Source organism: Lycium ferocissimum, chromosome 4, assembly GCF_029784015.1.
Source record: "Lycium ferocissimum isolate CSIRO_LF1 chromosome 4, AGI_CSIRO_Lferr_CH_V1, whole genome shotgun sequence".
NCBI lineage: Eukaryota > Viridiplantae > Streptophyta > Magnoliopsida > Solanales > Solanaceae > Lycium > Lycium ferocissimum.
The window spans coordinates 16,114,226-16,140,657 of record NC_081345.1 but is presented as its reverse complement, the minus strand read 5'-3'; the positions used below and the strand labels follow the sequence as shown (position 1 = coordinate 16,140,657).

Genomic DNA, 26,432 nt, shown 5'->3' with positions numbered 1-26,432 from the left:
TATCTGCATAAATCATCATCACGGACTCAATGGATACGTAGTAGTCGACGCTCGAGAGTTAAAACGGTAATCATGTTAAGTTCTTTAAAAAAAAAGTCGTTAGGACTATGCAAAAGAAAATCTCGGACCACGGATATGCATCAACCAATCAGACCGCCCATGAAAGTTAGAGTCATTATACGTTATAGGATCATTTGCGGACATATCAAAGCAATCAGGTTCGTCTAAGAAAGTTACGGACATTTTTCAACATAAAAAAAATCCTTTTTGGAGCAAAAACTCTTTACAAACATTTGAAATCCAATCATACAAAAGACGTAAGGTCCATAATTCTACTACATTAAGAATGCCAACATTAAGAAGCAAATAAAATCGTAAACATACTCGGATCATAAGAATAAGTTACCCTAGGGATAACACATAGCTTACTTATACTAGGACATGCCAAAAGAAAGAAAGGGTAAGCTTCACATACCTTGTCCGCTCCCTAAGCTAATCCAAACTAAGTCTCGGCTTCCCAAAATCTACAACAACATCATTAAATACTAACATTAGCTACAGGCACTTAGGAATTCAATCCCGGCCGGCACTTAATTCTCTCTGAGAAATTTACAAGATTTCCCGTTTATATGCCTAGCCCTGAATTCTCAATTCGGTAACCAACAACATCAACAATACCAATAGTATTAACATCATTTCAATCCGACGTATGCCACAAAACAGCCGCAGACATTTTCTAAATTTCTCAACCAAACCAAATTTGCGATAAATAACTATTTAATAATTTTATTTCCGTAAAAATTCGAATTCATATGAACAACATCAATAACTGTGACACCTTCACATTTTACAAGTTAAATACATTTATTTTCATCCAAAATTCTCTTCAAATCTCCTTCCATAATTCATAACACCAACAAACGAATTTATCAGGCTATTCCTCCGTGCTAATCCGTTAAAATTCTAAATAAACTCGTTAACAATAAAAAGGAACGTATTCATACCTTAAGCATGCAGCCCCCACGTTATCACTCTTCTCCTTGGTTGATTTTTAGCTCAAATTGAAGACAACGCGCCGTACAACACTTTTCTCTTCATGGGCTTCTAATCGGGGCTCGGAATTCGGGGTCAAAATTGATTTTTCTTCTCTCCAAGGCTCTTCTCTCTCTCTTTCCAGAATTTTCTGGTGTTCGGGTCTGAAAAATGAGAGGAAAGAGCTGAAATTTCACTTAAATAGGCATGGGTCATGGGCCTAACCCGATTGGGGGTCTTGAGCCCAACCCGGCGCCTTTCCGTCTTAAAACGTCCATATCTCCTTATCCATGTCACTTGTGGGCCCACGACCTATGGTTGGAAAGATAATTCAATTATCTACAACTTCTATCTTTGGTGTTTTTCCATTCCAAACTTATATACCGTTCTGCCCCTCGAAGTCGGATCACCCGAAAACGTTACTTAAAAAATATTTGTTTGGAGGACTTCCACTTTGATTTGGCTCGTGGTCATTCCGAGTTATGTTTAACTTCACATATGTGATTCATATAAATTGTCATGTCCAAAAAAATCTCAATGTGTGGGCCCCACCTAAAATTGCGAATAATCGACGTACAAAAATACGAAATATATCTTGTCAAGGTGAGTTTAAATTATGAAGCAACAACATGATTGTCAATTTTTAAGCACGTTAATAAGGACCTTCCAATGGGTTGGAATACTAGAAGAAATTTTTTTTTTTTTTATCACTATTTTTGGACTTCAATTTTTTTTTTTGACCACCATGGCCGAATGGCCTTCTTTCTTTTCTCTCCAAGTTTCTTGAATTTTCTAAGGGTGAGAATGATGAAGATGATTTAATTAGTCATCTTCTAATCACATATATAAAACATCCATGTGGCCCATGGCCCACACCCGTGTGGCTACCACTTGGCCATTTTTATTTCATGGATTTTTTAACTTTCCAATATTCACTTTTAACCCCAAATTTTTCCTTAATATTCCATGCCATTAAAATCTTAGCACCCTAAGCTTATGTCTTAAAACAAAGTCGTAGTTAAAAGTCTCTACTTAAGCCTTAGAATAGTCTTGTCCTTAACTTATCATGGTTAACTTGGATTGTCCCGATGTACGAAATACGGGATATAACATTAGAAAATAAATACAAATTTAATAAAATAAAAATATTATTTGATAAAAACTAAAACGTTTATGTTCGCTAGTAATGACGGAGATGCTTTGTAGTGATTGTGGGTGGGGTAGGTGAGTGGTGGTGGGTGGTGGTGGTGTCGTGGTTTTGGATGGGGTGGGGTGGGGTGGGGGTTGGGTGGTGGTGAGGGGGTGGTTAGGGTAAAAGGCGGTGGGTGGTGAGGGTGTGAGGGTAGTGGTGGTGGTTAGGTGGAGGGTTAGGGTGGTGTTGGTAGTGAGTGGGGTCGGGGGTAGGGGGTAGGGTTGGGGTTGGTATAAGGGGTGGGGTGAGTGGAGGGTTAGTGTGGGTGGTGAGTGGTTGGAGTGGGGGTGGTTAGGGTAAGGTAGATGGGGGGTGGGGGCTGGTGATAGGTGGGTTGTGGGGATGGGGGTGGGTGGGTAGTGGTGGGGGTAGTGTTGGTGGTGGTAGTGAGTGGGACGTAGGGTTAGGGGTACGGTTGGGGTGGGTGGTGAAGGGGTGGGGGTAGGAGAGGCTTGGGGTGGGTGGTGAAAAGGTAGGGAAGGTTTGGGTGGGTAGTGGGAGTGAGGGTAGGGTGGAGGGGTGTTAAATTATCCATACAAAATGCCTCTTAATGATATTAAAAGACTTGGTTCAAGATCTTAATGAATAGGGCTATTCACAAATAAGTGCTTTAGATCTTAATGTAAAACAAAATGTACTTAATGGGCAAGGAACAGAAGTCTGTTATTCGTACCTCCATAGAGAGTCTTAAAAACAAAGTGGCCCTAAGTCCATTATGTCCATCAAAGTGCAGGCTATTAAATTTACATATTGCCATGTGTATCATCACGTTGGAGAAAATGAAATTTGTGTACATTTCTGAAAATGTGGGCCCTATTTAGTAGCATCTAAGAATCATGATTTCTTTCTTTCTTTCTAAAATTGACGTGACATCTAATCTGATTGATTGTTCAATTTTTTACTTTCAATTAAAGTAAACAAATATGATGTTTACTAAAATATAAAATTTAGTATTCTGCATTTTTCAATTTGAGTTTTCTAATTTAATTAGGTATGGAGTATAAGAAAAAAAGAAAGTTTTTAAAATCTTGTGATTTTAAATTAAAAATTATGTAATGTACCTAAACACTCTTTGAACCTTATAGTATTAAACATGCAATGTAGAATTTGAATTGAGAAGATATCATATATAAAAACAATCAACGTACTAAAAAGAAAGACTAGATGCGTGAATTGAAATGGAAGGATTAGTTATAAATTTAAATAGAATATATATTATGAACTAATAAAAGTTTGATTTATTTTTCAAACTTATCAAATTATAATTTGATAAAACTAATAAGTGTGTTTTGGGTCCAATTTATAACACCAACAATATAATCTTTTTACATTTTAAAATTAATCGAGATCAAAACTTAATATGTTATAATATATTGCATTATTTTGCAAATTAGTTCATAATTCTTAATACTAATATTGTTTTGTCTCAAAAGGAATCTCTTTTTATGCAAATTGTCTCTTTTAAAATATTAATGAATTCCATGTAGCATATTAACAAGTTTGAGTTTTCAAGCTTTATGTTCACAACCAAACATAATAATATTCCTTTTACTGTTTGAGCCAAGAAATTATTTGTCTTAATTAATTTGATATATAACTACAATTCGTAAACAAAGAAAACTTTAGTAAAAGAACTTAAAATTAAATCTAGATAGGATAGTCTAAATTACGCTTATGATTTGAAATTTCATGTAATATTTTTCATTATAGTGACATAAATGATACTCTTTTCTACTATCGGTTAAGATAAATTACACATTTAGTTTTGTTCAATAATGAGTTACGTTCCTTAGTGATAAATTCAACTACTACTAAGCAAAAAGTTGGAAAGTAAGCTATTCAGGATAATAACGTATAATAATTCATCCTCATGAAATTATAAGTTCAAGTTATGAGCAAGAAATTGGAAAGAATGACCTTTAGGACAATAATGCATAATGGCTCATCCTTAAGAATTTATATTATTATGTCATACAATGGTAAAAAGAAATGTGAATGTTAGATTCATAGTGCTTTATAATTAAAAAAAAAAGAAAAAAAAAGAATGTTACCATAATTAATAGTAGGCTTAATACATCAAGCATGTTCAAATTGAGGTTGATGAGGGTAATGTGTTTTAAATGAGGTGACATATTTTAAGTGGTTAACTTATTTATTTAATGAGCATTTGAGAATATGTGCAAAAAGTTTATCAAAATTTAAGTTTGAAATGTCTAATAGGAACAATTTATCACTTGTTCAGGTGCTCAATTGAAACAGATAGTGGTTTGGGTGTCTAAATGGATTTTTTTGGCAAGTTTAAAAAAATGTCGATGTATTAAGCCGTAATACTAACGATTCTTGACAAAATTGTAGGATTAAGTTACTTTATTGCTTTAATTATTCTAAAGTTTTGTCTAGGGCCAACAAAGTGTTGGTTAAAATATCTAACAAATTTGTGAATTTATATCTATATTTTCTCTTTTTATTAAATAGGGAAAATACCAATAGAAATTTTTAAATTTGCTCTATATGTAATTGTTATGAAATTTCTAAACAGTCATGTTGGGCCCGTGCGAGCACGAGCTTCAATTTATCTAGTATATTTATATTGTAAGGATTGTCTACTTTAAAAATATATTTGTCTTTAGATACTTTTATCTACGTAATTGTTGTGAAAATTGTCATATTATTAGTAATACAAACATGCATTTAATACTGAAGTCATGTAAAATTGAGTATTGGAAATTGGTTTATAACTTCTTCACCATAAGGTTGATGAACAAAATCATCATTTATATGTACATAATCTATTGATGAGCTCCTGACACTACGGAAAAAGAAGAAAAGGAGGAATAAACAAAAGAAGTAAAAGAAGGAACTGAGAAGTTTTGAAAGTCTACTTTGTAGTTAATTATAGGAAAGAATCGCATGAACTAACAGGATACAATATCTGCTAGTAGTAGAAATGAAATATGTGATAATATACATACCTTTTATTTAAGCTAAAACATAGAGTCTTCTTGAAAGAACAGCAAAGTTTCTGAAGCACATGGCCTGCCCCTTCTTGCTCCAAATCTCAAAGCACACAAGAGCTGCCCCGAATCTCAACACTTGCTGAGTTCTCCTAGTACAAGTATCTGCTTTGGCTTATTATCAGTTGCAAACAACCCCAATCTCAAAGTTTTTTTTTCGATGCCTTCAAATTTTAGATGCTTCGAACTTGTTTAATATCTATGCATTCCAGCAAGGTAACAAGCCCTCAAGCTCAGGTTTATCCTTATAAACCAAATGAATTCCTCATTCAGCTATTACTCCAAAAGTAGAGAACTCAAGATGGCCATAATTCATCTGGTGTTTTTCCATTTGCCTTAGATGTATCCCATAAGCTAGCAAGAGGTACAAATAAAAAATATACTGCATCAGCAAATTCAGACTCATCTAATTCAACTTTCTGGCTCATTATTTCTAACTTATCATCATAATATAGGGGCATCAATTTAACTATGATTTCACATGACCATTCAGAACAGCATATAGCAAATCCCAGGAAGTTACCACTTGCATACCAATTCTCAGGCAAACTGATTAAGACACTTCTACCCATTCCCTTATGATGGAACCAACTTGGGATTTTTGTGCCAGGATGTACCATGGTAAGCACTCTCTGCTGTGAGAAATCTGAAGCAGAAATGACATGCTGTAGAGAATAGATAAACTGAAGCAGAGTCTGCGCTAACAAATCATTGAACTTATCACATTCACCACACGCAGCTGTGAATACCAGCAGCTGTAATTTCTTGAACCTGGTTTCCAATTTGCGAATACTTCTCAGAGCCAAATGATAATTTGCACGCAGTACATTCATATTTGGTGGAAGTTCTGGCAGCTCTTTGAGCATCTTACAATGTGTCAAGTTCAATAATTGAAGGCAACAAAGTAAAGCTATGCTTTGAGGCAGATGCACAAAATTATTTCCTTCAAGATCCAACTTTCTCAACTAAGATAAACATCCAGTGTCTTCTGGAAGTCCTCCATCTATTAAATTGCAGTAGCTGAGATCCAGAAGTTCCAATGAATGTAACCCTTTAGCAAATGGGGGGAACAAAAAATACGCAGCAGCTTGGCCTTCTTCCATTATCGGTCTTGAAAACCTCAAGGATTTAAGTTTGTTCAACCTTACAATGGAAGATGGAGGTCTTGAAATTAGGGTACATCTGGCATCAAGATTCTCTAAGTTCTTTAAATCCCCTATACTTTCCGGCAAGATTTCAAGTTTTGAGCAGCCCGACACATCTAGGTTCTTCAAACTAGGCAACTTACAGATGACGTTGGGAAGAGTTACAAGGTCTTCCCACCAGCTGAAATCTAGCTGATTAATGGCACGTAGGTATCCAATTGATGATGGCAGTTTCCTTATCCCAGAGGATTTTAGGTTAATCTCTAACAAGCAATGCATGCTTCCAAGGATATGTGGAAAATTTTCTAAACTAGAACACTCTTCCAAATCCAGATATTTAAGACATGCCGCGTGAAAACTACTAGGAAGCCTCTTAAGGCTCTTGCATTCCTTCAAATTTAAGAAAATGAGCTTTTTGCAATATTCCAATGACTGGTGAACCTCTTCAAGATTTATTTACATCCCTTCAGATGCAAAGTCTCCAAATTTGGCATTCCCTTGAAATTTGGTGTTTTTATCAATCTTTTGGAGAAGCTGAGATCAAGCGTCTTCAGATTTGTCAAATACTGTTAACAACAAATACAGAAAGTTGAGATACACAAAGACACATTTAACAACAAAGTACTAACGTTGGAGCTAAAAACCATCAAAATATTGTTTTCCATATGGTTTGAAGAATAAATTATAGTGATGGCTAATATGCCTAATGCGCTGAATGTAAGTTTAACTGAAAAGTTCATAACAGTGATTCACTAATGTAGGGGTTGAGAACAAAGTTTATATAGAATCATTTGGTCTTGTGACTGAAGAGCATTGTACAACTCCTTAGAAGTTAATTAGCTTATAATGAGGATGAATCATAATGTGGAATGGAGCTCAGTCAGATACCCTGATGTTACTCAATGTCCATTCTTATCTACAGAATGTTTTGATACTCTGTATACGTGCATTTATTCTATATCCAGTCAACATTTTCCTCCGTATACCCCCAAAAAGAAAAAGAAAAAACGTAATTAGATCAAATGAGAATTTTATTTTTCAGATCTTACAAACTGGAATTAGTAGAGCCTAGGCATGGTATATTCCGTGTAATCCATTTTATAATTTATGTGCACATGCCATAATTATGTGCAAATGTTTTTGTTTTGTCTCAACGTCCTAAAATATACCAAAAAAAGCTAGACAAATCTACAAGGAAATGTGACAAAGCTAATACACGATTTCTTTTTGATAAGGAAATAAAAAATGATTAGAAGGAAAGTTACAAAAGGATAAAAGAATGAACTCCCTCTGTTTCCAAGTAATGCCTCTTCCTACTGTCTGGTTGAGCATCACTAAGATCACAAACATTTTAATAAATTTTCAAATCTGAGTTTCATAGATATATGTTAAAATACTGATAGGAAGAATTTGAAAAGGATATAACGGTTTCAATGTACATTTGTTTGACATTTTTTGTCATAAATTTTGGGATCAAATAAGAAACTATGTCAAACAAAATGGAATAGAGTTACATAATAATATTTACTCATCAGAATAGTAATGGTTAGAGAGAAAAGAAAAACGGGAAGAGCATTCAACCATTTTACCTTTATTTCCGTCCATAATTGACGTAAACTACATTCGAGCTGGAGACGAACTAGCCTTTTGGGTTCAAAATTAGCTGGCAATGTTTCTGACGGATAGTACTTCCAAACAAACCAACGCAAGTTGTTCGGTAGGAACTCAATGGGACCATCATGGCAACTGAAAACACCGAATGGATCAAAGAAGAAATCATCTCTGATCATGGAGTTCAGGTGCAACATCCTGAGCCTAGTCATACTTTTCAGGGCATATTTGCTAAAGCATAAAGTTGGTTTTTGCCTGCTGAAACAAATACAGATTGCTTCCACTGTGTTCGTCACCTGGTAAACAAGATCATTAGTCTTGAAATTATAATCAATTTCAATTGCAGTATAGAATTCATAAGTCTAGAAATTATAATTGATTCCACTTGCATTAGTGTAGAAATTGTAATTAATTTATAATGCAGTTTAGAATCCATAGCATAATATGAGTACTTTCCTTCAATGGGAATACTGTCAAATTCCTTTTTATATGTTTTATTTTTTTCTCTACTAGGAAAAACTTTCTATATAAGTTGTAAAAGTTTTAATTTTAGGTTGCACCATACAGTTTCCTGAAGCACATTATTGAAAATTATGTTATCAGCTAAGTTGCTTAACCCACGAAAGGGGTATTAGTTACAATGTGCGATTAATCGCCTGTGTTTATTTTCTAATAATATATTTTACTATGAAGTTCTTGAAGGTCCTTTTCATGCTTTTGTTTTTTTTAATTCAGTGATATGTGAATTCCTGACTCTATTATGTACTTCATGACTCAAAAATATAGGAAATATGAAATCGGTAGCTAGCTACAAACCAAAAAAACAAAAAACTGATTCAGAAAATAAGAAAGACATGCAAGAATAAGAATCAAGAAGAAATACATTTGGAATTTACCCTATATGTTTTCGGAGTATCAAAAAGTTAGCATTCAATGTTATTGAATTGTTCTGGATACTTACTGTATTGTTGAGTATCACTTCTTCTATATCTTGATGGAGCCATAGTCTAGTAGAGTTCCCAGGATCCTTCTGCATTTTCACTACATATTTTCCCATATCTTGTATCAAATCGTGCATTTGGATCGTATCTTCTCCAGCTATGAACACTAAAGATTTTTCTATCAGGATACTCAATCCAATTGTAGGTCCCATATGACAACTCTCCAGGACTTTGATGACATAATCTTTCTTATACCCTCAGAAGAAACATGCAATATCTAGAAAGATCTCTTGCTCTATTGGCTCCAATCCATCATAACTAACTTTTAGCTTTTTGAAAATTTCAGAACTGGAATCATTCTTTATTCGCTCTATAGTACTTTGCCACTCAATTATGCATCTCTTATGCAAGAAACAACCCCATACTTTCAAGGCTAAAGGAAGGCCTTTAGCATGATTTACAACCAACATTGAGAGCTTCTCAAAACCCTTATCCGGAATTTCTTTCTTGAAAGCATATTGATTGAACAATTGAATAGCTTCATGGTCAGTTAGTGTAGTCACTTCATATATTGCGTCATTTTTACCTAACAAATGTTTATCTCTAGTTGTTACAATAATTCTACTACCATAACCAAACCAACCAATATCCCCTGCTAAGTAATCCAAGTGGTCTCTGTGATCTATGTCATCAAGCAAAATCAGAACCTTCATGAAATGAAGTCTACTCGCTATCATGTGCTTACCATCATACTTATCATAGATGTAATCAACTTTGTTTCTTAACAGTTTTGAAAGAAGGGTATTTTGCAAAGAATGCATCTCGTGTCTTGCTTCAGTTTCTTTAACATCCGCAAGGAAACACGATGACTCAAATTGACAAGATATTTCATCAAATATGGCTCTTGCAATTGTCGTCTTTCCGACTCCCCCCATTCCCCATATTCCAACAATTCAAACGTCATTGATTTCCATCTCTAGCATGTATTTTATTTGCTGGAAATGAGTGTTCATTCCCACAATATCTTGCCTAGAAGATAAAAAGGCATTGTATAAAGTGGAAGATATTAGATCAACAATCTGCAAAATGCATTCTGACTCAATCCTGCAATGGTAAGAGGATTGTTGACAAATAAGAATGTCATGAAACAAAATTAGTTTATACAGTTAGCACGGATAATGTGAAAATGGACTAACCACATAATAAGAATTATCTAAGTAGAGCTAATAGTACCAGTTTATGAAAAAAAGGAGAATTATCTAAGGGCCTGTTTGGAAAGCCACCCAGGTAATTGGAATTGGGTGTAATTGGGTGTAATTACACAGTTTGGCCTGTTTGTTTGACCAAGTAATTACACAGTTAGGTGGGAATTGGGTGTAATTGAGAGGGTGTAATTACACTCTCCAATTCTCAAGGAGGGGCTGAGAATTGGGTGTAATTACACACTGTAATTACAGGGTTACTTTTTAGTTTGTTTATTTTTTTTTTTATTTTTTTTATTTTTAATTATTTTATTTCTATTGATTTTTAATTTTTTTTGATTTTTATTATTTTTTTATTTCTATTATTTTTAATTTCTTTTTTATTATTTTTATTTTTTAAAATGTATTTTTCTTTTTATATTATTTATTTTTCATTTCTTTTCTTCTCATTTCCAACCTTTACTTCTTGTGGTTCCATGTAATTGCTCATTTTTTTAATTCATTTATCATAATCGTGTTATTATTCTAATTTTTGAAACTACATCTCTTAATATTGGAAAGAATGAGTCATTAACAAACTTGACATATAACGAGTGACGTTATTAAAGTAGAATTTCATTGTGAATGAGGTTATAGACTTATATTTTTCCTTTTTTTTTGAATTATTTACTTAAGTTACGTTGGAACTTACTTATGTAATGTTGGAATTTGACATAAGAGTATTATGTTAAACTTTTTCTTTTGGATTTTGAATTTAGGTTATATTTTCAATTTTAAGTTATTTACTTTCACATTGCATGCTGTTTATTTTTCACTTACATTTGATGGATTTTTTGTGTCAAACGTTTAAATAATGTTATGGCATTATATTTATAAATATTATTTTTTCGTCAAACGTCCAATCCATGACGTTCTCACAAAAAAAGTCTTCTTTTAAGTTTTATAATTAATTAAAATTAAATATTATTAATTTGAAATATATATATATATATGTATCAATTATTTTTTACAATACTAGTTACAAATATATGATTATTAATTAATATATTTTCAAAAAGCAATGTCTTATTAAATAACTAATTTCATATCATTTATAAAGGCACATAATTTTAAATATTCTTAATTAAATTTTTTTATTTTTTATTTTTAAATTAATCGATCGTGTAATTACACTTGTGCAACCAAAAAAGACGCTTGTAATTACATTGTAATTACATTATGACAAACAAACAGGTCATTGTAATTACACTGTTTTGTAATTACTAGGCTGTGTAATTACTACCCTAGTAATTACACCAATTCCAATTACCAGGTGGCTTTCCAAACAGGCCCTAAATAAGCAGTTAAAGTCCAATCCGTATGTAGGGGAATCCCTGCAAAAATTTGAATATGACCGGGTAGCTAATTTTAGGACAGTTATTTAAGTTTTGCACAACATTTGCAAATTATTTAATATTTAGTCATAGCATAGGGAAAAAAACATAGCTTCTTCATGGCTTGTCCTAAAGTTCAACTATTCAGGTATGAATGTTCTAAAGTTCAGTTTTTTAGTTCAAAACTTCATGATACTATGAATTTCCTGAAGTTCAGTTTTTTAGTAAACAACTTGATGACACTTGTCCAAAAAGTTCAGTTTATCAAGCTTCATAATATAGTGTTCTTCAGTTCAATTTTTTTTCAGTTCAAAACTTGAAGATTCTATGACCGTCTTTAAGTACAGTTATTCAATTCAAACTAAAAGATTTCAGCCTTAGTTTTTCAATTCAAGCTTCAGTGACATTGTGTCCTGAACTTTAGTTTTCAGTTCAAAATTTCAGGAGACCCTGTCTTAAAGTTTAAGTTATGTAGTATAAAATGTGAGTGTTAAACTAATAATTCGAATGTCTCAAACTACAAGTATTTTGGAGTGATTTTGCTGTTGATAAACAATAATACGCTTCATCGTGGCGTTTATCAGCCTTGGTCGTGCGATTTCAGCTCCTTGTCCCGTTAAAGAGAACTCGGACTTTTTAAATCTTACATAAAAGAGAAGAAAAGACCAGTACACCAAGCATGATTTAAATGAAAAGAGTAAAGCTGGAAATTTTAAGTAATATTTGCAATACTCTATTAGGAATATAAACAAGAGCCTCTTCTGTGTTCGAATCACGAATCAAATGTGAGATTTATACTACAAAAGAAACTATGTTTCTAACAGTTATTTAAAAACAGACAAATTACCAATCATGTTATTTAACTCTAAGTGTGCAGAGGATACGGAGAGGATAATTCTAACAATATTTTTTTTTTTTTTTTTCAAATGATGGCTAAAAAGGAAACAACGAAACAGACACGGGCACTCAGATTCATGGTCATCGAAGCTTGGCATCATTTTGTTTGCTCCCTTTGAATGCCATCAAGAGAGAAGAATGATCTTGTTGCTGAAACATAAAGTACCATAACATTAAGGACAAATAAAATACGCTTCATTATTGTAAAACATTACAAGCTTATGGCAAGAAAGTAAGTCAAACTAGAATTAGAAATAAAACGTAGTAACCTTTTGCTGTAGTCGCTGAAGCTGAGATATGGCCCTCTTGCAATTTCTGAGCAGCAATTTTGCCGGTACTAGTTGGTGCTGCAAACAGAAATGTCCAAAATCCATAACAATAATGAACCAAAGTCCACCAGAAAGCAATTTAACACTTGCATATGAGAAATGATTAACATTAACAGACAAACAGTCAATTAGAATGGAAAATAAAATGCATGAATGAAGCAAGAACAAATACCAGACAGATCAGTTGCATGAAGTGTAGCCTTCTTCAGTAGATTTTCAGAACTTCTCTTAGTAAGAATTTTAGAATCCTCTAGATCATCCTCTCCTTCAGAAAAGACAGAAGGGCTTGAAAAACCAGTTGAATTTGCATCAGTTTTACTCTTCCGAGCAAACTTCAGAAGCCGCTTTAAACCTTTAGGTGCATCCTTCTGATAGATCATGGTTGGTGGATTCTCAGCAATACTCCAGTCAATGACATCAGTTTCATCACTGTTGTCTTCGAGCAGCATTTGAGAAAGAGGATGACGAACTCGTGGACTTGAGATTCTTACAGGTGCAGCAACATCCCCCGGAGAGTCATTATCATCATTACTTGGAAAAGACTGATCCTCGTGCTCCTCTATTTCCACCCAGGCATTAGGTGAGAAGTTTGGTTCTCCTTCGACCTCTGTCTTTGGTGTAGAATCTTCAATCCTTCCAAAATCATCTGTCTCATTTGGAGTGACCGTGTCAAAACTTTCTGTATTTTCACATTTCTGGGGGCTCTTTGCCTGAGCTTCAGATGCTTTATCCTCATGGACTTTTAAATCTTCAAAAGAAACAGAAGCCATCTCTTTCTCTTCCGTTTGAACCAAATCTACAGAGTCCATCACACACTCTTTAGGCTGAGATGAAACTTTAACCTTTATCACCGATCCAGTGCGTGAGCCCTTACGAAGAAAAGGCTTTGACTCCTTTGATTCCAGAGGCACCACACTACTTTTCTTTGTTACCTTGCTGAGCTTAGGTTTGGTTGAGGAAGCAGAATCTTCAGAAGCAGGCTGAACTTTGGATCTTCTAGGTTTGCTAGTTTTTGTCATAGTTTCAAACTTCTTTTCACTTACACCTTTAACAGTCTTTTTGGTACCATTCTCTGTTGCTCTCACGGTCTTTGGTTGTAATCTCTCAACCTTTTGGCTTGACCGAGGAGCAGTTGGCGCTGGCTGCGATATTCTACGGGTAGGTGTAGTACCTGCAGGAGTTTTTGGTGAAGGTGCAGATGGCCATGACTTGCGAGTTGCTGGCAACGGTGATGTCTTTGATGGAACTCTCTTTACAATTGCAGGATTAGGAGTTCCACTTCTGGGATTGGCAGATTCAGGTAAGTTCTTCACTGCTTTCTGCGTTCTCTTTATATTTGATTTTTTATTATCATTACTCGCTTTTCTTGAGACCATCTCAGCTTTTCTCTCATCAAGAATTTGCTGCAGTGCTTTAAACTGCTTTCCCTTCTCTGCTTGATTCCTGGTAGTTTCACCACGAAGTTTCTCATCCCTCTTTTCTTTGTAATGATCATAGAAACCACCTTTACGCTCATTGGAAAGACGTTGAGGTTTGCTATCACTAGGTGTCAAGTTCTGATATTTGGTAGGCTTGGTTTCCATCATTCTTGTCAGCAACTGGTTTAGTTCTGCTTCCTTTTTTCGGGTCCATTCGACTGACGCATTTAATTTCTGACCTGCTTCATCATCTTGGTTAGGGAGAGATTCCTTCCTCATTTCGTCTGGACTAGCTGCTCTTTCTTCAGGTAAGTTTGATTTGCAATCATTGTCCGCAGCCTCAGCACCAGAGATCTCGGGAGTAGGATAAGATTCTGGCTTCATTTCTGAAGCGCGCTCAATTTCTTGGTCTTCCAATTTATTGGCAACATTTACAGGATTAGCACTTTCACACACCCCTGAACTCCATCTTCTCAATACCGCTTTATTAGCAACTGAGACATTCAATAATGACTTTGTCTTCTGAAAATCTACTACTTGACCTTTCTGTTTGTTTTCGAAAAGATTAATTGCATCTTGCACACTCATTCTTTGTACATTGTTGTTCTCAGATTTTTTTGAGGTTTGCTCACGTTCTTCCTCATCAGAACCGCTTGCATATTCATCTCTATGAGAGACTGACCTTTCCCTGGCAGGAAAGAAATTCAGACTCTTTATTGTTAAAGCAGTGGATCGTCGTGATCCAGAGCGCCCAATTTGGACTCTTCGCATCGGAGATGCAGACCTCCTTGGTGTTGCAGCTCTTAAAAGAGTCCGACTCCTTTCCACCGATGGTTGTTCCTCCTCACTTGTCGAAGACAATTCCTCACTTGCTGATGAGCTTTGCCTCTCAAGCTGAGCAGCTTTCGCAGGCGAGGCACTATATTTCACAGCTGTATTACTCCCTACTGAACCAGCTTTGTCGTTCCTGACATCGTTTTTAGAGAGAGATGGCTCTTTACCAGGAGAATCACCATCCGTGTTCTCCTTCCTCAATGCAACAAACTTCTGCAGACAGTTCCTAAAATAGACAGCACATCATTGGTCATTACCTGTTGCACATATCTCAGTTCTAGAAGATTTAGTTTCATCCCATTGATAGGTAGAAGGAGCATATTTATAAGTTAAAACTACACATGAAAGATATACATCCAATACTAAGAAGTTTCTAGTTTACGAAGTCGTATTGCCCCAAGAAAGTGAATGATTCCCCCTCTCCCCACATTATTTCAAAAGAATTTGGAAGAAGAAATTTTGCGCCAAATTTCTACAATCTCTCCATAACAAACACTTATGCAGAAAGAAGGCCGCAATGCATCCAAGGGTGTGGCCTAGTGACCAATGAAGTGGGTTGAGAGCCATGAGGTCTCAGGTTCAAATCCCAGCAGAGACAAAACGCTAGGTGATTTCTTCCCATTTGTCCTAGCCTTGGTCGACAAAGTTACCTGTTACCTATTGCTAGTGGGAAGTGGTAGGTATCCCGTGGAACTAGTCGAGGTGCGCAAGCTGGCCCGGATACCACGGTTATCCAAAAAACAAAAAACAAAAAAGGCTCCAATCTAAACTGGTCAAACTAAGAAGCACTAAGGCCTTCAAGATAGAATTTCCTTGTACGAACAAGGGTAGCTAAGTCACCTTAATTTGACAAAGGGAGCAGTCATAATAGTGTCAAAATCCCGAATTCAAGTCTCCTCTCAACCAAATGGGTATATGTCCACTAGAACGGGCTAGGAAGACCTCCGATCAACACATTGACAATTCGAAAATAAACCCTTCCATGCCACAATTGGTGTCCTTCAATTTCGAATTTCCATCTACTATTTTACTATTAAGTTCTGGTACTTAAAATTGAACCGAAGGGTAAACATGTCTTCCATCATATATTATCACTCAAAATAGAATAGCAAACTAAAACTTTAAACAAAGTGTTGATAGAACATAGACAAAACCCTTCAGGCTTCAGTCCCGGCTTCAGTCCCCTTCCAGTCCATTAACTTACCTTAAGTCAACAGCTCCAAAATAGTAGGAGAAATTTTCTATGTTAGTGATATCCTCGAAAGAGCATTTGGTGCCAACAGCTTGGTCAAAAACAGCAGCCAATTCCTCTGTTAATGCAGTGAGTCTCAAGTCCATTGCTCGCAACAATTCATTCCTGTTCACAGTGAAGATTTTAGGAGATGCTAGAATAACTACATAATTTAAACTTTAAAGAGTCTCAAGGCCATACTTGGAAGCATCTGCTGAAGAAGGGTTATCATCCGCCTGGATAGAAATCAGTAATAATGTTAGCTTAGAATTCTGCTTGTCACATGCTTCTATGAAATATTGAAGGGGCAAAAGGATGTTACAAAACCAAAGCACCTTTGAGTATAAAGAAAGATGAAACTTTCGAGCATCTTCAAGCTGTGATATTTCATTTACCATCGCCTTGGCCACATTAATTACATCTGATGAACTGATAATACGAAGAAACCTGGAAAAAGGAAGGGAATTGCAGTGTGAGAATATGAACACTTAGAACTAATAAAGGAATAGTTCCTGTTCTCTGAATTAACCTGATTAAAGTGGATTTCGTAAACCATTTGGCATCACTAAGATTTCCCAGAGGCTTAAATTTGAAACTGGAATCTGATCCTTTGGAGTGCAAAGATTTGATTTTGGGAGAATGTTGCACTAATTGCTCTAGGAGCCCAGAGGGTGCTGCCACTACCTTGTCCCCATAGCACATACGTGTCTCATACCTGTCAAGAACGAAAAAACAAATTGTCCCAAAAGCTCATTTGTGATCCAAAGTAGCATCCATGTTGAATACATTTATCACTGTATTACAACAGTAAGTATATACAACCACAACAGGTGGTTTTAATTAGTTGCACTTGGCCAAAGAATTGTCAGCTTAAAAATTTTATCCACACTTTATTTTCACCAAATAATACTATGTGTCAAAGAATAATCAAACCCTATGACAATTTTTTACAGATAAAGAACTACGAGATCGTAACATGAATGAAAAGAAAACAGAAGTCGAACCTGCCCTGACTCGGAAAAATCTGAAATTCAACATACTCCAGCAAAGCATCAACATCTACACCTCTCGTCATCTTGATCTCTCAAAAGCACTCAACCTGGTGAAACAACACTAACTTACATTATTATCCTATATTAGGATGCTCCATAATCTGACTGAAAACCCAACTTCGAATAAGGAATTCAAAGGGATCAAATAGGAAAGTATACTCTGAATCATAGAACGATAATGAAACTTACATCAACCAATATTTATCGAATTTGGAAAAGAGTTAGAAGAAATGGTGCAATAAATAGAATCTCGTCTAACATACTTGACTTCAATTTGATTGATGACAAAAACAAACACTATAGACCAAGAATAACACAAAATAGCAACCAAATCAATACATCACCTGATGAAGATTTTCAGAAGTGAACATATTATAGCTCTACAGGAAATAAAACTTAAGCAAGATTGCCTAAAATATTTCTTTAAGTAGCAGAACAAAATTAAATTCTATCATACCAACAAGTTGACAAAACTTAAATCTAAGTGTGAAAGGTGAGTAAACCAGAACTGAGCTAAAACAATGAAGACCCCACCAAACCACATTGAAAAATTAGATCTACATTAAAAGAAATCTAATATTGGTAATAGTACAGCAAAAGGACCACCGACAAGAAAACCCCATGTTCCAAACAAGTCAATGGACACCTTAAAACAAGTCAAATATCAAGTATTTTTTCTACACGCATCAACTTAATACTCTTCTTGGGTTTGTGCAAAAATGTAAAATGTAGGTGGAATTATAGAAGGTAACTTACAAGAAATGAAGTAGAGGAACTCAAAATAGCAGAGAGAGAGAGAGAGAAGAAAGATTATTTTTTTAAAATAAATTTGATGAGGATCTCAAGTGGTATTTTAAGCTAAAACTTAAAAGTCACAGTCTTTGATGTTTTTTTCAAAATTATGGACAGCTAGTGTGAAGCTAAAAGCACAAAAAGGACAGAAAATTTGAGTGTGAGCCTGTGAGGGACAAAATAAAAAGGGTAAAGCTGAGAATAAAACAGTGGTGAAGCTGAGAATAAAACAATGTTTTGAGATAGTTTGATTAATTTATACTCCCTATGTCCCAATTTATGTCACATAGTTGAAATTTCGTGATTTCAGATTCTAAATTTTGATTGTAAATTCGGTCATAAAAGTGCTAAGTAGGCGTTTGGCCATGCAATCAAATATTTTTCACTTTATTTGAAATTTTAAAGTTGGAGTTGTGTTGGATTATAATTTTTGCAAAAAATATTCTTGTTTGAACCAACTGAAACTTTAAAAAAAAAAAAAAAAAGTTAAAACAGGATTTTTGGTGTTTTTCAAATTTCAAATACAACTTCAAGTTTTACACGGTCAAACGTTAATTTTCAAATAAAGTAAAAGAAAATTTTCGGGAAAAAGTGAAAAATTCTCATGGCTAACGGATCCTTAGCTTTTTAAAATACAATTTATATATTTGAAAATTACGAAAGAAGTACTATAAATCACAATAATTAAGAACTTGAAATATTTTAAAAACATATAAAGAAATTCCGAACAAAGAAAAACTCGTTAACTCTCGAAATTTCAATTGTGCCACGTAAATTGTGGCGGAGGGAGTATTTAGAATTTTTGACCGAAGTAAGTCATTATTTAAGTCAATTCACCAAAATAATTCGTTTTTTTGAAAGTTTACAGAACTAGAATAAACGTATCTCACAGTAAAGAATTAGGCATTAGTTTATTCAAAAATTCTAACGGACAAAAAAGCTAATGGTTAACGGCATTAAAGGGTAGTTCGTTACTGTCAATAACGTTTTATGATTAATACGTAACTGACAGTAACAACTCTAAAAAAAATACTGCCCAGTCTTAAAAAGAACACACCCTAGCTATTGGCGATATAGAGGCAGAAAGAAAGTTGCGAGGAGATGAAATTACGTTGGAACTCTTGTAAAAGCTAAACTACTTTCCTCATATGTTGACAATAGAAGTATGATACGACTATCATTACTAGAACTACAGGCTTTTCCTGCTGACATTCAGTGAGAAATTTGTCTTTATAAAATATGATTTTCCCATCTCATTTTCACTGAACCAACTCAATGGGAAAACGCGTGATGGAAAACAAGTCCCATTGAAACGTTGTGAAACTTCCTACTTTTTCCGTTTGAAAACACTACTATTTAAGTTTTTTCTACTGAAATTCAGTGGGAAATAGCCACTGAATATTTTTCAGTGGGAAAATGAAGATTTTTTGGTAGTGTATATACGTATAATGCAGGTTTTAAGGATAATCAGTACTTTTTTTTTGCAAAGCTAATCAATATCATTTTTAAGGCTAAGCAATACTTTTTAAGAGTCGTTACCATCAGTTACATATTAACCATAAAACGTTACTCACAGTAACGAATTACCTTTTAACGCTATTAACCATTAGCTTTTTTGCCTGTCGGTATTTTTGAATAAAATAATGCCTAATTCGTTACTGTGAAATACGTTTATTCTAGTTCTGTAAACTTAAAAAAAAAAAACGTATTATTTTGGTGAATTGGCTTAAATAATGACTTATTTAATGCCGGTGGTGAAGTATCACCAACGGGTATAGTGGGATAAATAAAGAGTTCTTCACCCTTAATTAGAGGTCTCAGATTTGTGCCTTGGGAATGGAAAAACTCCTGGTAGAGGGTCTTACGCAACGCGAATCTGGAGTAGTCCAGCCAGAGGGTTGTGGTAAAGTGAGGTCAGTTACTTCACATATATACACTAGTATCATTTTACTGAGGAAAATGAAATTTCATCCTAAGTAAATTCAATTATATCCCCTTGGCTCTTGCCATATTTTGTTTCATTTTCCTTACTGCTGGAGTTGTTTGCTCCAGATGTCAATATAATCTTATAATAGGGCAAGCAAGATATGTCATTTACGGGAAATGCTTTTCTTCCCTAAGCTTAAGGTTAAAAATGTTGTGGCAACTACTTTTTGGTTCTTTTCCGTGTCACATTAAGGGCCAAAAGAGAAGCTATTGTGATTAGCAAATAGGACAGCATGGTGTTCAATTACGTATAAATGTCATTAGTGCCTGTATTCCACGATTATGGGGAAAAAACTTATCAGAAAGTTACAAATGAGAGGTGTATTAGGATTATATCATTTGTGGACAACAGAGGGCGTGTACGCAATCTATCTCCATTGTCACAATCATACATAACAAACGGGGAATTCAGTCATCATAAGAACATGTTAACAGAGAACAACATCTTCAGCACTATTTCATCAACAACATTCAAACACAGGTTGAAAGAAAATGGCTTTGACATTCAATTGGAAGCTTGCTTTTGCAGCTCTACTAGTATTGGGAATGCAGGCTTCTCAAGCAACATCTCTCAGCTTGTATGAAGCCTCAATGGTCCAGAAATAGCGTGTGCACAAAGATGATGTAGAGAAGGCAAAAAGACTCAAAATATTCAAGGACAATGCTGACTATCTGTTGTTTTTTGTGCTTCGATTATCGTATTCATTTGTGGTAGTTACGACTACTTTTTCTTCCAATAAGATTTATTATGCTTTTTCACTACAAGAAATATGATATTTAGCTACGAAAATACTAGCTACGACGCAAAACTCGTCACTAAATGTTCACTTTTCGTGACAAAAGTTCCATTTCGTCCTTAAATACATGTGGCACATATTTTTAGTGACGAAACACAAAGATTCGTAGCAAAGTTTTGTCCCCTAAAGTTTCCCTCCAAAAAAAAGCGTTGGCGCCATTTATTGAGTACTATTAGCCACGAATTTAAAGTTATTAGTGACACATTATTTTGTCATTAATGATGTACCCAATTTGTGACAAACTAATTTTCGTCCTAAAATAAGTTAAATTTTTTAGACAAAAAACTTTTGTCGCAAAAACTATGTTGATACATTAGTGACAAATTAAAATATGTAGTTAACCATTGTAAACTTTAGCCACATAATTTTATAATTAATTGTGACTTTAATTTTTGTCACTAATAGTTCAAACAATTAGTGACAATTGTATTATTTGTCTCTGTTCAACTTACAATTTAGTCACAATGCAATTTTGTCACAAAAAATATAAATTTGAAATGGCTACGACTCAAATTTCGTAGTTGACTAGTGCAATTATTGGCTACAAAAAATTTGTTGTTATAAAGAAAAAGATTCAGACACATCTCGATCTAAACAAAATAAAAATTAGAGTTTTATCCGTCAATAGATATACCCCGCAAGCATAATTTTCTTTGAAATACTAGACCATACTACTGACAAGCGACATAGACCATATTACATAATAAAAGAGATAAAATGCCTATACACATATTTTTAACTAATATACCACTAAAATTTGGAGACGAAAACTTTTGTCGCAAAAACTATGTTGATACATTAGCGACAAATTAGAATTTGTAGTTCATCATTCCAAACTTTAGCCGCAGAATTTTATATTTAATTGTGACTTTAATTTTTGTCACTAATAGTTCGAACAATTAGTGACAACTGTATTATTTGTCTCTACTCAACCTACAATTTAGTCACAACGAAATTGTCACAAAAAAAAATATAATTTTTAAATGGTGACAACTTAAATTTCGTAGTTGAATAGTGCAATTATTGGCTAAAAAATATGTAGTTATAAATTAAAAGATTAAGATACATCTCGATTTAAACAAAATTAAAATTAGAGTTTTCTCCATCAGCAATTATACACCACACAAGCATAATTTTTTTTTGAAATACTAGACTATACTACATCGATAAGCGACATAGACCATATTATATAATAAAAGAGATAAATGCCTATACAGTTATTTTCGAACTAATATACCACACGTGATGAGCTTAGCCGGCCAATTTTATTAATAACAAGGTTCATTACAAAAAGAAAGAATTTGCGCTTTGCGTAAAAAAATAAAATTCTATAATTAACTGCAAAGATAACTTATTTTGAGAGGTAAGTTTACAGATAATCCCAATCAATGACATGAAATAATCTCCATTGTCCAATTCAATCTTGTAATACGAAACCAAGAAAATCTACTCCGGCCAAATACTTCCATTTCAAGTTCTAGTCTACTTTTAGCGCTACAATAAAGTGAACAAACACTTTCTTTGGTGCTTATCCTCTATCAAACTTCCCAATAAAGAGTATAAATCTAGTGATCTCTATAGGATGCATACTACTGCTTCCTTCGTAAATCTAGAATAACTTGTGTAGGTCACTTGGATATCTTGGCAGTGGAATCACTACAAGAAAAAAGGTCTTTAGCGAGGGGAAATCCGGTCGTTAAAAGACTAAATCCGGTCGCTATAGGTTAATAACGACCAGAAAAAATTCGATCGTCACCGGTCATTAAAAACTCAGTCGTTAAAAGTTAACGACCGGGTTTCAAGTCCGGTCGTTAAATATCCTTTAGCGACAAGACAAATTCCAATTGTAAAACCTAACTTTTGGCGACAAAATTTTCCCTTCGCTAGTTGACACACCAGTCGTTAAAAACAATTAACTACTACTACTACTACTGATTCGGTTGTTGAAAATATTAACGCCCAACAAATCCAATTGTTACAGGTGCTTTTAATAAAAATTATTGGACACTTGAAAAAAAAAATCATTACATTAATAAAAAAAATATAAAAATATACACATTCAGATTACATGACATTATATTTGTCAACTCCAAACAAAAGAGAATAAAATTATAGCTTTTACAAATGTGACATTTCTAAACAGATTGTAACAAAACCAAAGTAGATTGCTTCAATTGTTCTGCACTTTCTTCAAGGGTAGCAGGCCAGTTCTTTAGAATCCAGCTTGTATATTGTAAATCTTGATTTGTTAAAAGAAGAAAGGTCATCTCAATACAGTAACAAAACTCCTAATAGATAGGCAAGAGAATGTGCAAGCCAAGAGAAAAAGATTCTCTATCTCGTAAAGCTCAAGCTCTAGAGTATCAAAATTCTAATTCAAGATTCCCCTGATTGATTGATGTCCAGCTTTTAGTTCCAAGTAGGCAACCTCATACATAACTTTATTCCATCAAATTAGAGCAACTAATGAGAAAATCTCCTAAATAGGACCTAAACCACTTTTCATATAGGTTTTAGTAATAAAAATATCATGACATCTGTATTTTATTTAATGAATAGAATAATCATGACTCTTCTACCTTATCCATACTCATTATCTTCACATAGCAACAAATCACAAAACTTTAATAAGTACATCAACTTAAAACAATTAAAAGGTCTTGGTTTCGCATCACAGATTCTGAAGCCTAGGATCAAAAGGAATCGGTAAGAATATGAAATAATGAAACATATTCTATCAGTTGTTTTCAATACTACCAAAAAACTACTGGAGAAACTCTTTACACAGAAGATTGGAAACCAGATACTCCTGTTATTAGAAAGTGAGTTACTTCTACTAATATGTTTAAGGAATCAGCTTTGGTATAGAAGGCATGTTATTGTAGAACCTGGTATAAATTGAATGATACCGGACATCATTTTCCAGTTTTCCAAATCTGAAAAAATTACAAATGGATGTGTTATATACATGACAAAGGATGAATTACTTTTGTATCCAGAAAATAAATTTGAAATAATAAAAGTAGAGGCATGCAACAAATAAGATGAAACAACGCACTTTATGTAAAGTGTAGACTATTCTAATCTCTATGGATGAGATTTAATAAGAAGAGCCACTTAAAGTAGAAAAGAGAAACACTAAGAAGTAACTAATTATAGAATAACCATAAAATAACATGTCACCACCAAACTTATCTCAGTCTTCAAATTCTTGACCTATTAAAAGTTTCAAATTTATGTCAGTTTATTAGCAAAGACTAAACTTATGAAAGAAAAAGAGAAGACCACAATATTAGGAATTAGTACCAACTATGTACTATGATCCAAAATGCAGTAATGCAGACGGAGTACCAATAGCATAAGAATTTTCTACGATCATGATTCACCTCCATTATTATATATTGGTAACATAATCCTCAAGTCCTGCTTATGCCAAAATGCACCGTACAAATAGGGATAAGAGATGAGCTTACTTCATGAGAATATAATGGAACTCAAATTCAATGCAGAGAACAAGCTATCTCCACATCTTTGATAGCCAGTATAGTGGATGCACTACTATCCAACTAACAGGCTGCAAATTCTTAAAATAAAAAGAATTAAATGTCAACATAGAAGTTGCATCATGGACAAATATTCTAATATATATGGGCAAAAATGTTGAACCTTGCATCTGTCACCATGATGCTCATATTGCAGTAGCAGTGATATTAGATCAGAGAATAGAAAAGAAAGAAAAAAAAAGCAGCAGCAGCAGTGATATCAGAAAAGAGAAAAGAAGAAGAGGAGAAAAACGCTGCAGTAGCAGCGACATAAGATAAAAGAAAAGAAGAGAAAGAAAAAAAACAGCAGCAGCGACGATATCAGAGACGAGACGAAGAAGAGAAGAGGAGGAGGGGAAGAAGAAGAAATAATCATACCTGTAGCTTGAAGTATAGAAACCAGACCAAGGAAGAGAGCAGCAAAACTAGTAAGAAAGTTGAATCCTTTTCTGTTTAAAGTCAACTTTTTATTAAAATAAACGAAGCGCATGCTTCTCGCTTCTCCTCCACTTCGATCTTCTTGAGGAGAAGAGTCCCTTCTTTTTACCAGCATCGCCTCAGCCTTCTAAAGCACAAGCCAGTCGCCTTACCTCAATGCTTTAGGCGACAAAGCGAGCGCTTTTAATAACACTGAGTTTCACAAGTCCAATATAGCATATCAACTATTTTCTTTACAGATTCTGACAAATCAAATAGAAAATAACTCAACAAATACAATGATATAAGCTCACAAGTATTTGTAAAAGAATAAAATGAGAAGGCAAAACAAAAAACTCATGTTTTAAATCCTTATAGTCACAACTGCCCACATGTGATCCAGCTTATAATCCTTGATGTCCACCCATTAATGTACGCGCAATGGACACATATTATGATCATTAACTAATATAGCTAAGTGTCTCGCTAAGGCATGACGCTTCCCAACAATTCGATTGTGGTAAAAAGTGACACTCAACATTACTCCAGCTTTGAGTCCTGCACCTGATCGACACTCTCACATTTTTTGCCTTTTAAGGTTCACATGGACCTGCAGATTTCAATTTAAGTCAATCATAAAAAAGGTTCCAGTCCCGTAACAACAAAAAGTAGATTACAAAATGAGACAATAAAATATTTATTTCGTTTCTCTGAGTATTTGCATCAGTTCAGCTTCTTGAGAGGAGGGAAACATAGTCTTCCTATGGATCAAAACCAGGAGCGCGCAAGACTCTCATTCTGAGCTAGCTCATTCAGATAAGAAGTTGTTGTATTACACTTTTTACTTTTGCCAATCGGAAGTCTTTGTTCAGCATTTACTCTTACTAAACTCAAAGCTCTAAAGCTTTTCCCTTTGTCCTCTTGCTAAGGCACCAGGTGGAATGAATGAATGTTTCGAAGCCTTCAAAGTTGATTCCATTTCATACTTTTGAGATTTTGACGGATTCAAGTCAATCTAATCTAACCAAAAAACATAGCATTATCAAGCGGCCCTGCATTTCATGTGATAATCTAGTCTAGATATTTGTGGCAGTTTTCAGATGCTAGGTGCTTATTAACTTTTCAAAGCACCAAAATAATCTTAAATTCTCTAAAAGATGAAAGGCAGAAAAGGCTGTGATTAAAAGCTAGAAGTTTCGCATTTTGTAGGTTTTGATTACATAAGAAGATATACATAATTCAATCGACAAAATCGCAAATAACTTATGAAAGTCATCCCCTCGAAATCCACTAAACAAGATACAAAATTCAAGAACTATTAACAGGTAACTGACCTTACTATTATGAGGTTACTTCTGAAAGCCAATGTCGTCGCCATCGCCTATTATCACCATCGTCATTAGTCCTATTATTACCTTCATTCTCCTCATTATCACTTATGTACTCTACCATAGTGTCATCCTCTTGGTCAGAATCTTCTTCGATATAATCAACTTCAACTTCTGGTTCCGTTTGAGCATCCAATTCAATTACATTTGCATCCAGGGTAATCGGTTCAACATCATCCCTATGTAGTTTACTCAACATATCCACCGTATCATTGACAATCGAATTACTTTCAAGTGAC

General features: G+C 34.3%; 2 protein-coding genes and 1 pseudogene across 6 annotated transcripts; all 3 read right to left on the bottom strand.

The window, feature by feature from the left end:
* Nucleotides 1–5,298: 5,298 nt before the first annotated feature.
* LOC132054398 (TMV resistance protein N-like) lies at nucleotides 5,299–10,092 on the bottom strand (annotated as a pseudogene).
* A 2,128-nt stretch (nucleotides 10,093–12,220) lies between these two features.
* LOC132051631 (uncharacterized) lies at nucleotides 12,221–18,180 on the bottom strand. 3 transcript variants are annotated; one of them, XM_059442787.1, is made up of 9 exons: nucleotides 18,028–18,180; nucleotides 17,224–17,318; nucleotides 16,749–16,934; nucleotides 16,555–16,666; nucleotides 16,421–16,455; nucleotides 16,193–16,345; nucleotides 12,909–15,214; nucleotides 12,677–12,754; nucleotides 12,221–12,557 (listed from the first exon to the last, which is right to left on the bottom strand). In XM_059442787.1, exons 2-9 carry the CDS (start codon nucleotides 17,292–17,294, stop codon nucleotides 12,505–12,507), a joined length of 2,994 nt encoding a protein of 997 aa, XP_059298770.1. In that variant the 5' UTR covers nucleotides 17,295–17,318; nucleotides 18,028–18,180; the 3' UTR covers nucleotides 12,221–12,504. The 3 variants fall into 3 exon arrangements, with proteins under 3 accessions (XP_059298770.1, XP_059298771.1, XP_059298769.1); XM_059442788.1 differs by lacking the exon at nucleotides 18,028–18,180 and adding an exon at nucleotides 17,729–17,864; XM_059442786.1 differs by lacking the exon at nucleotides 18,028–18,180 and adding an exon at nucleotides 17,616–17,765.
* Nucleotides 18,181–22,818: 4,638 nt separating this feature from the next.
* Nucleotides 22,819–25,348, bottom strand: LOC132051630 (uncharacterized). 3 transcript variants are annotated; one of them, XR_009413823.1, is made up of 3 exons: nucleotides 24,767–25,348; nucleotides 24,320–24,420; nucleotides 22,819–23,782 (listed from the first exon to the last, which is right to left on the bottom strand). XR_009413823.1 is itself a non-coding variant. In XM_059442785.1 (3 exons), exons 1-3 carry the CDS (start codon nucleotides 24,939–24,941, stop codon nucleotides 22,982–22,984), a joined length of 333 nt encoding a protein of 110 aa, XP_059298768.1. In that variant the 5' UTR covers nucleotides 24,942–25,348; the 3' UTR covers nucleotides 22,819–22,981. The 3 variants fall into 3 exon arrangements, 1 of the variants encoding a protein (XP_059298768.1); XM_059442785.1 differs by lacking the exon at nucleotides 24,320–24,420 and having other exon boundaries at nucleotides 22,819–23,091; nucleotides 23,735–23,782; XR_009413822.1 differs by having other exon boundaries at nucleotides 24,320–25,348.
* Between the last annotated feature and the right edge of the window lie 1,084 nt (nucleotides 25,349–26,432).

Bases quoted from the DNA above. Each gene is read 5' to 3' on its own strand.
- LOC132051630 (XM_059442785.1), bottom strand. From the start codon at position 24,941: ATGCTGGTAAAAAGAAGGGACTCTTCTCCTCAAGAAGATCGAAGTGGA. The intron at 23,783-24,766 runs GTATGATTATTT...TAATTTTTTCAG, and splicing joins TTCTATACTTCAAGCTACAG to ATTTGGAAAACTGGAAAATG. The intron at 23,092-23,734 runs GTTCTACAATAA...TTCTTTTAACAA, and splicing joins TATCATTCAATTTATACCAG to ATCAAGATTTACAATATACA.
- LOC132051631 (XM_059442787.1), bottom strand. From the start codon at position 17,294: ATGACGAGAGGTGTAGATGTTGATGCTTTGCTGGAGTATGTTGAATTT. The intron at 16,456-16,554 runs GTGCTTTGGTTT...ATTTCTATCCAG, and splicing joins ATCTTTCTTTATACTCAAAG to GCGGATGATAACCCTTCTTC. The intron at 16,346-16,420 runs GTATGGCCTTGA...CACTGTGAACAG, and splicing joins TCTTCAGCAGATGCTTCCAA to GAATGAATTGTTGCGAGCAA.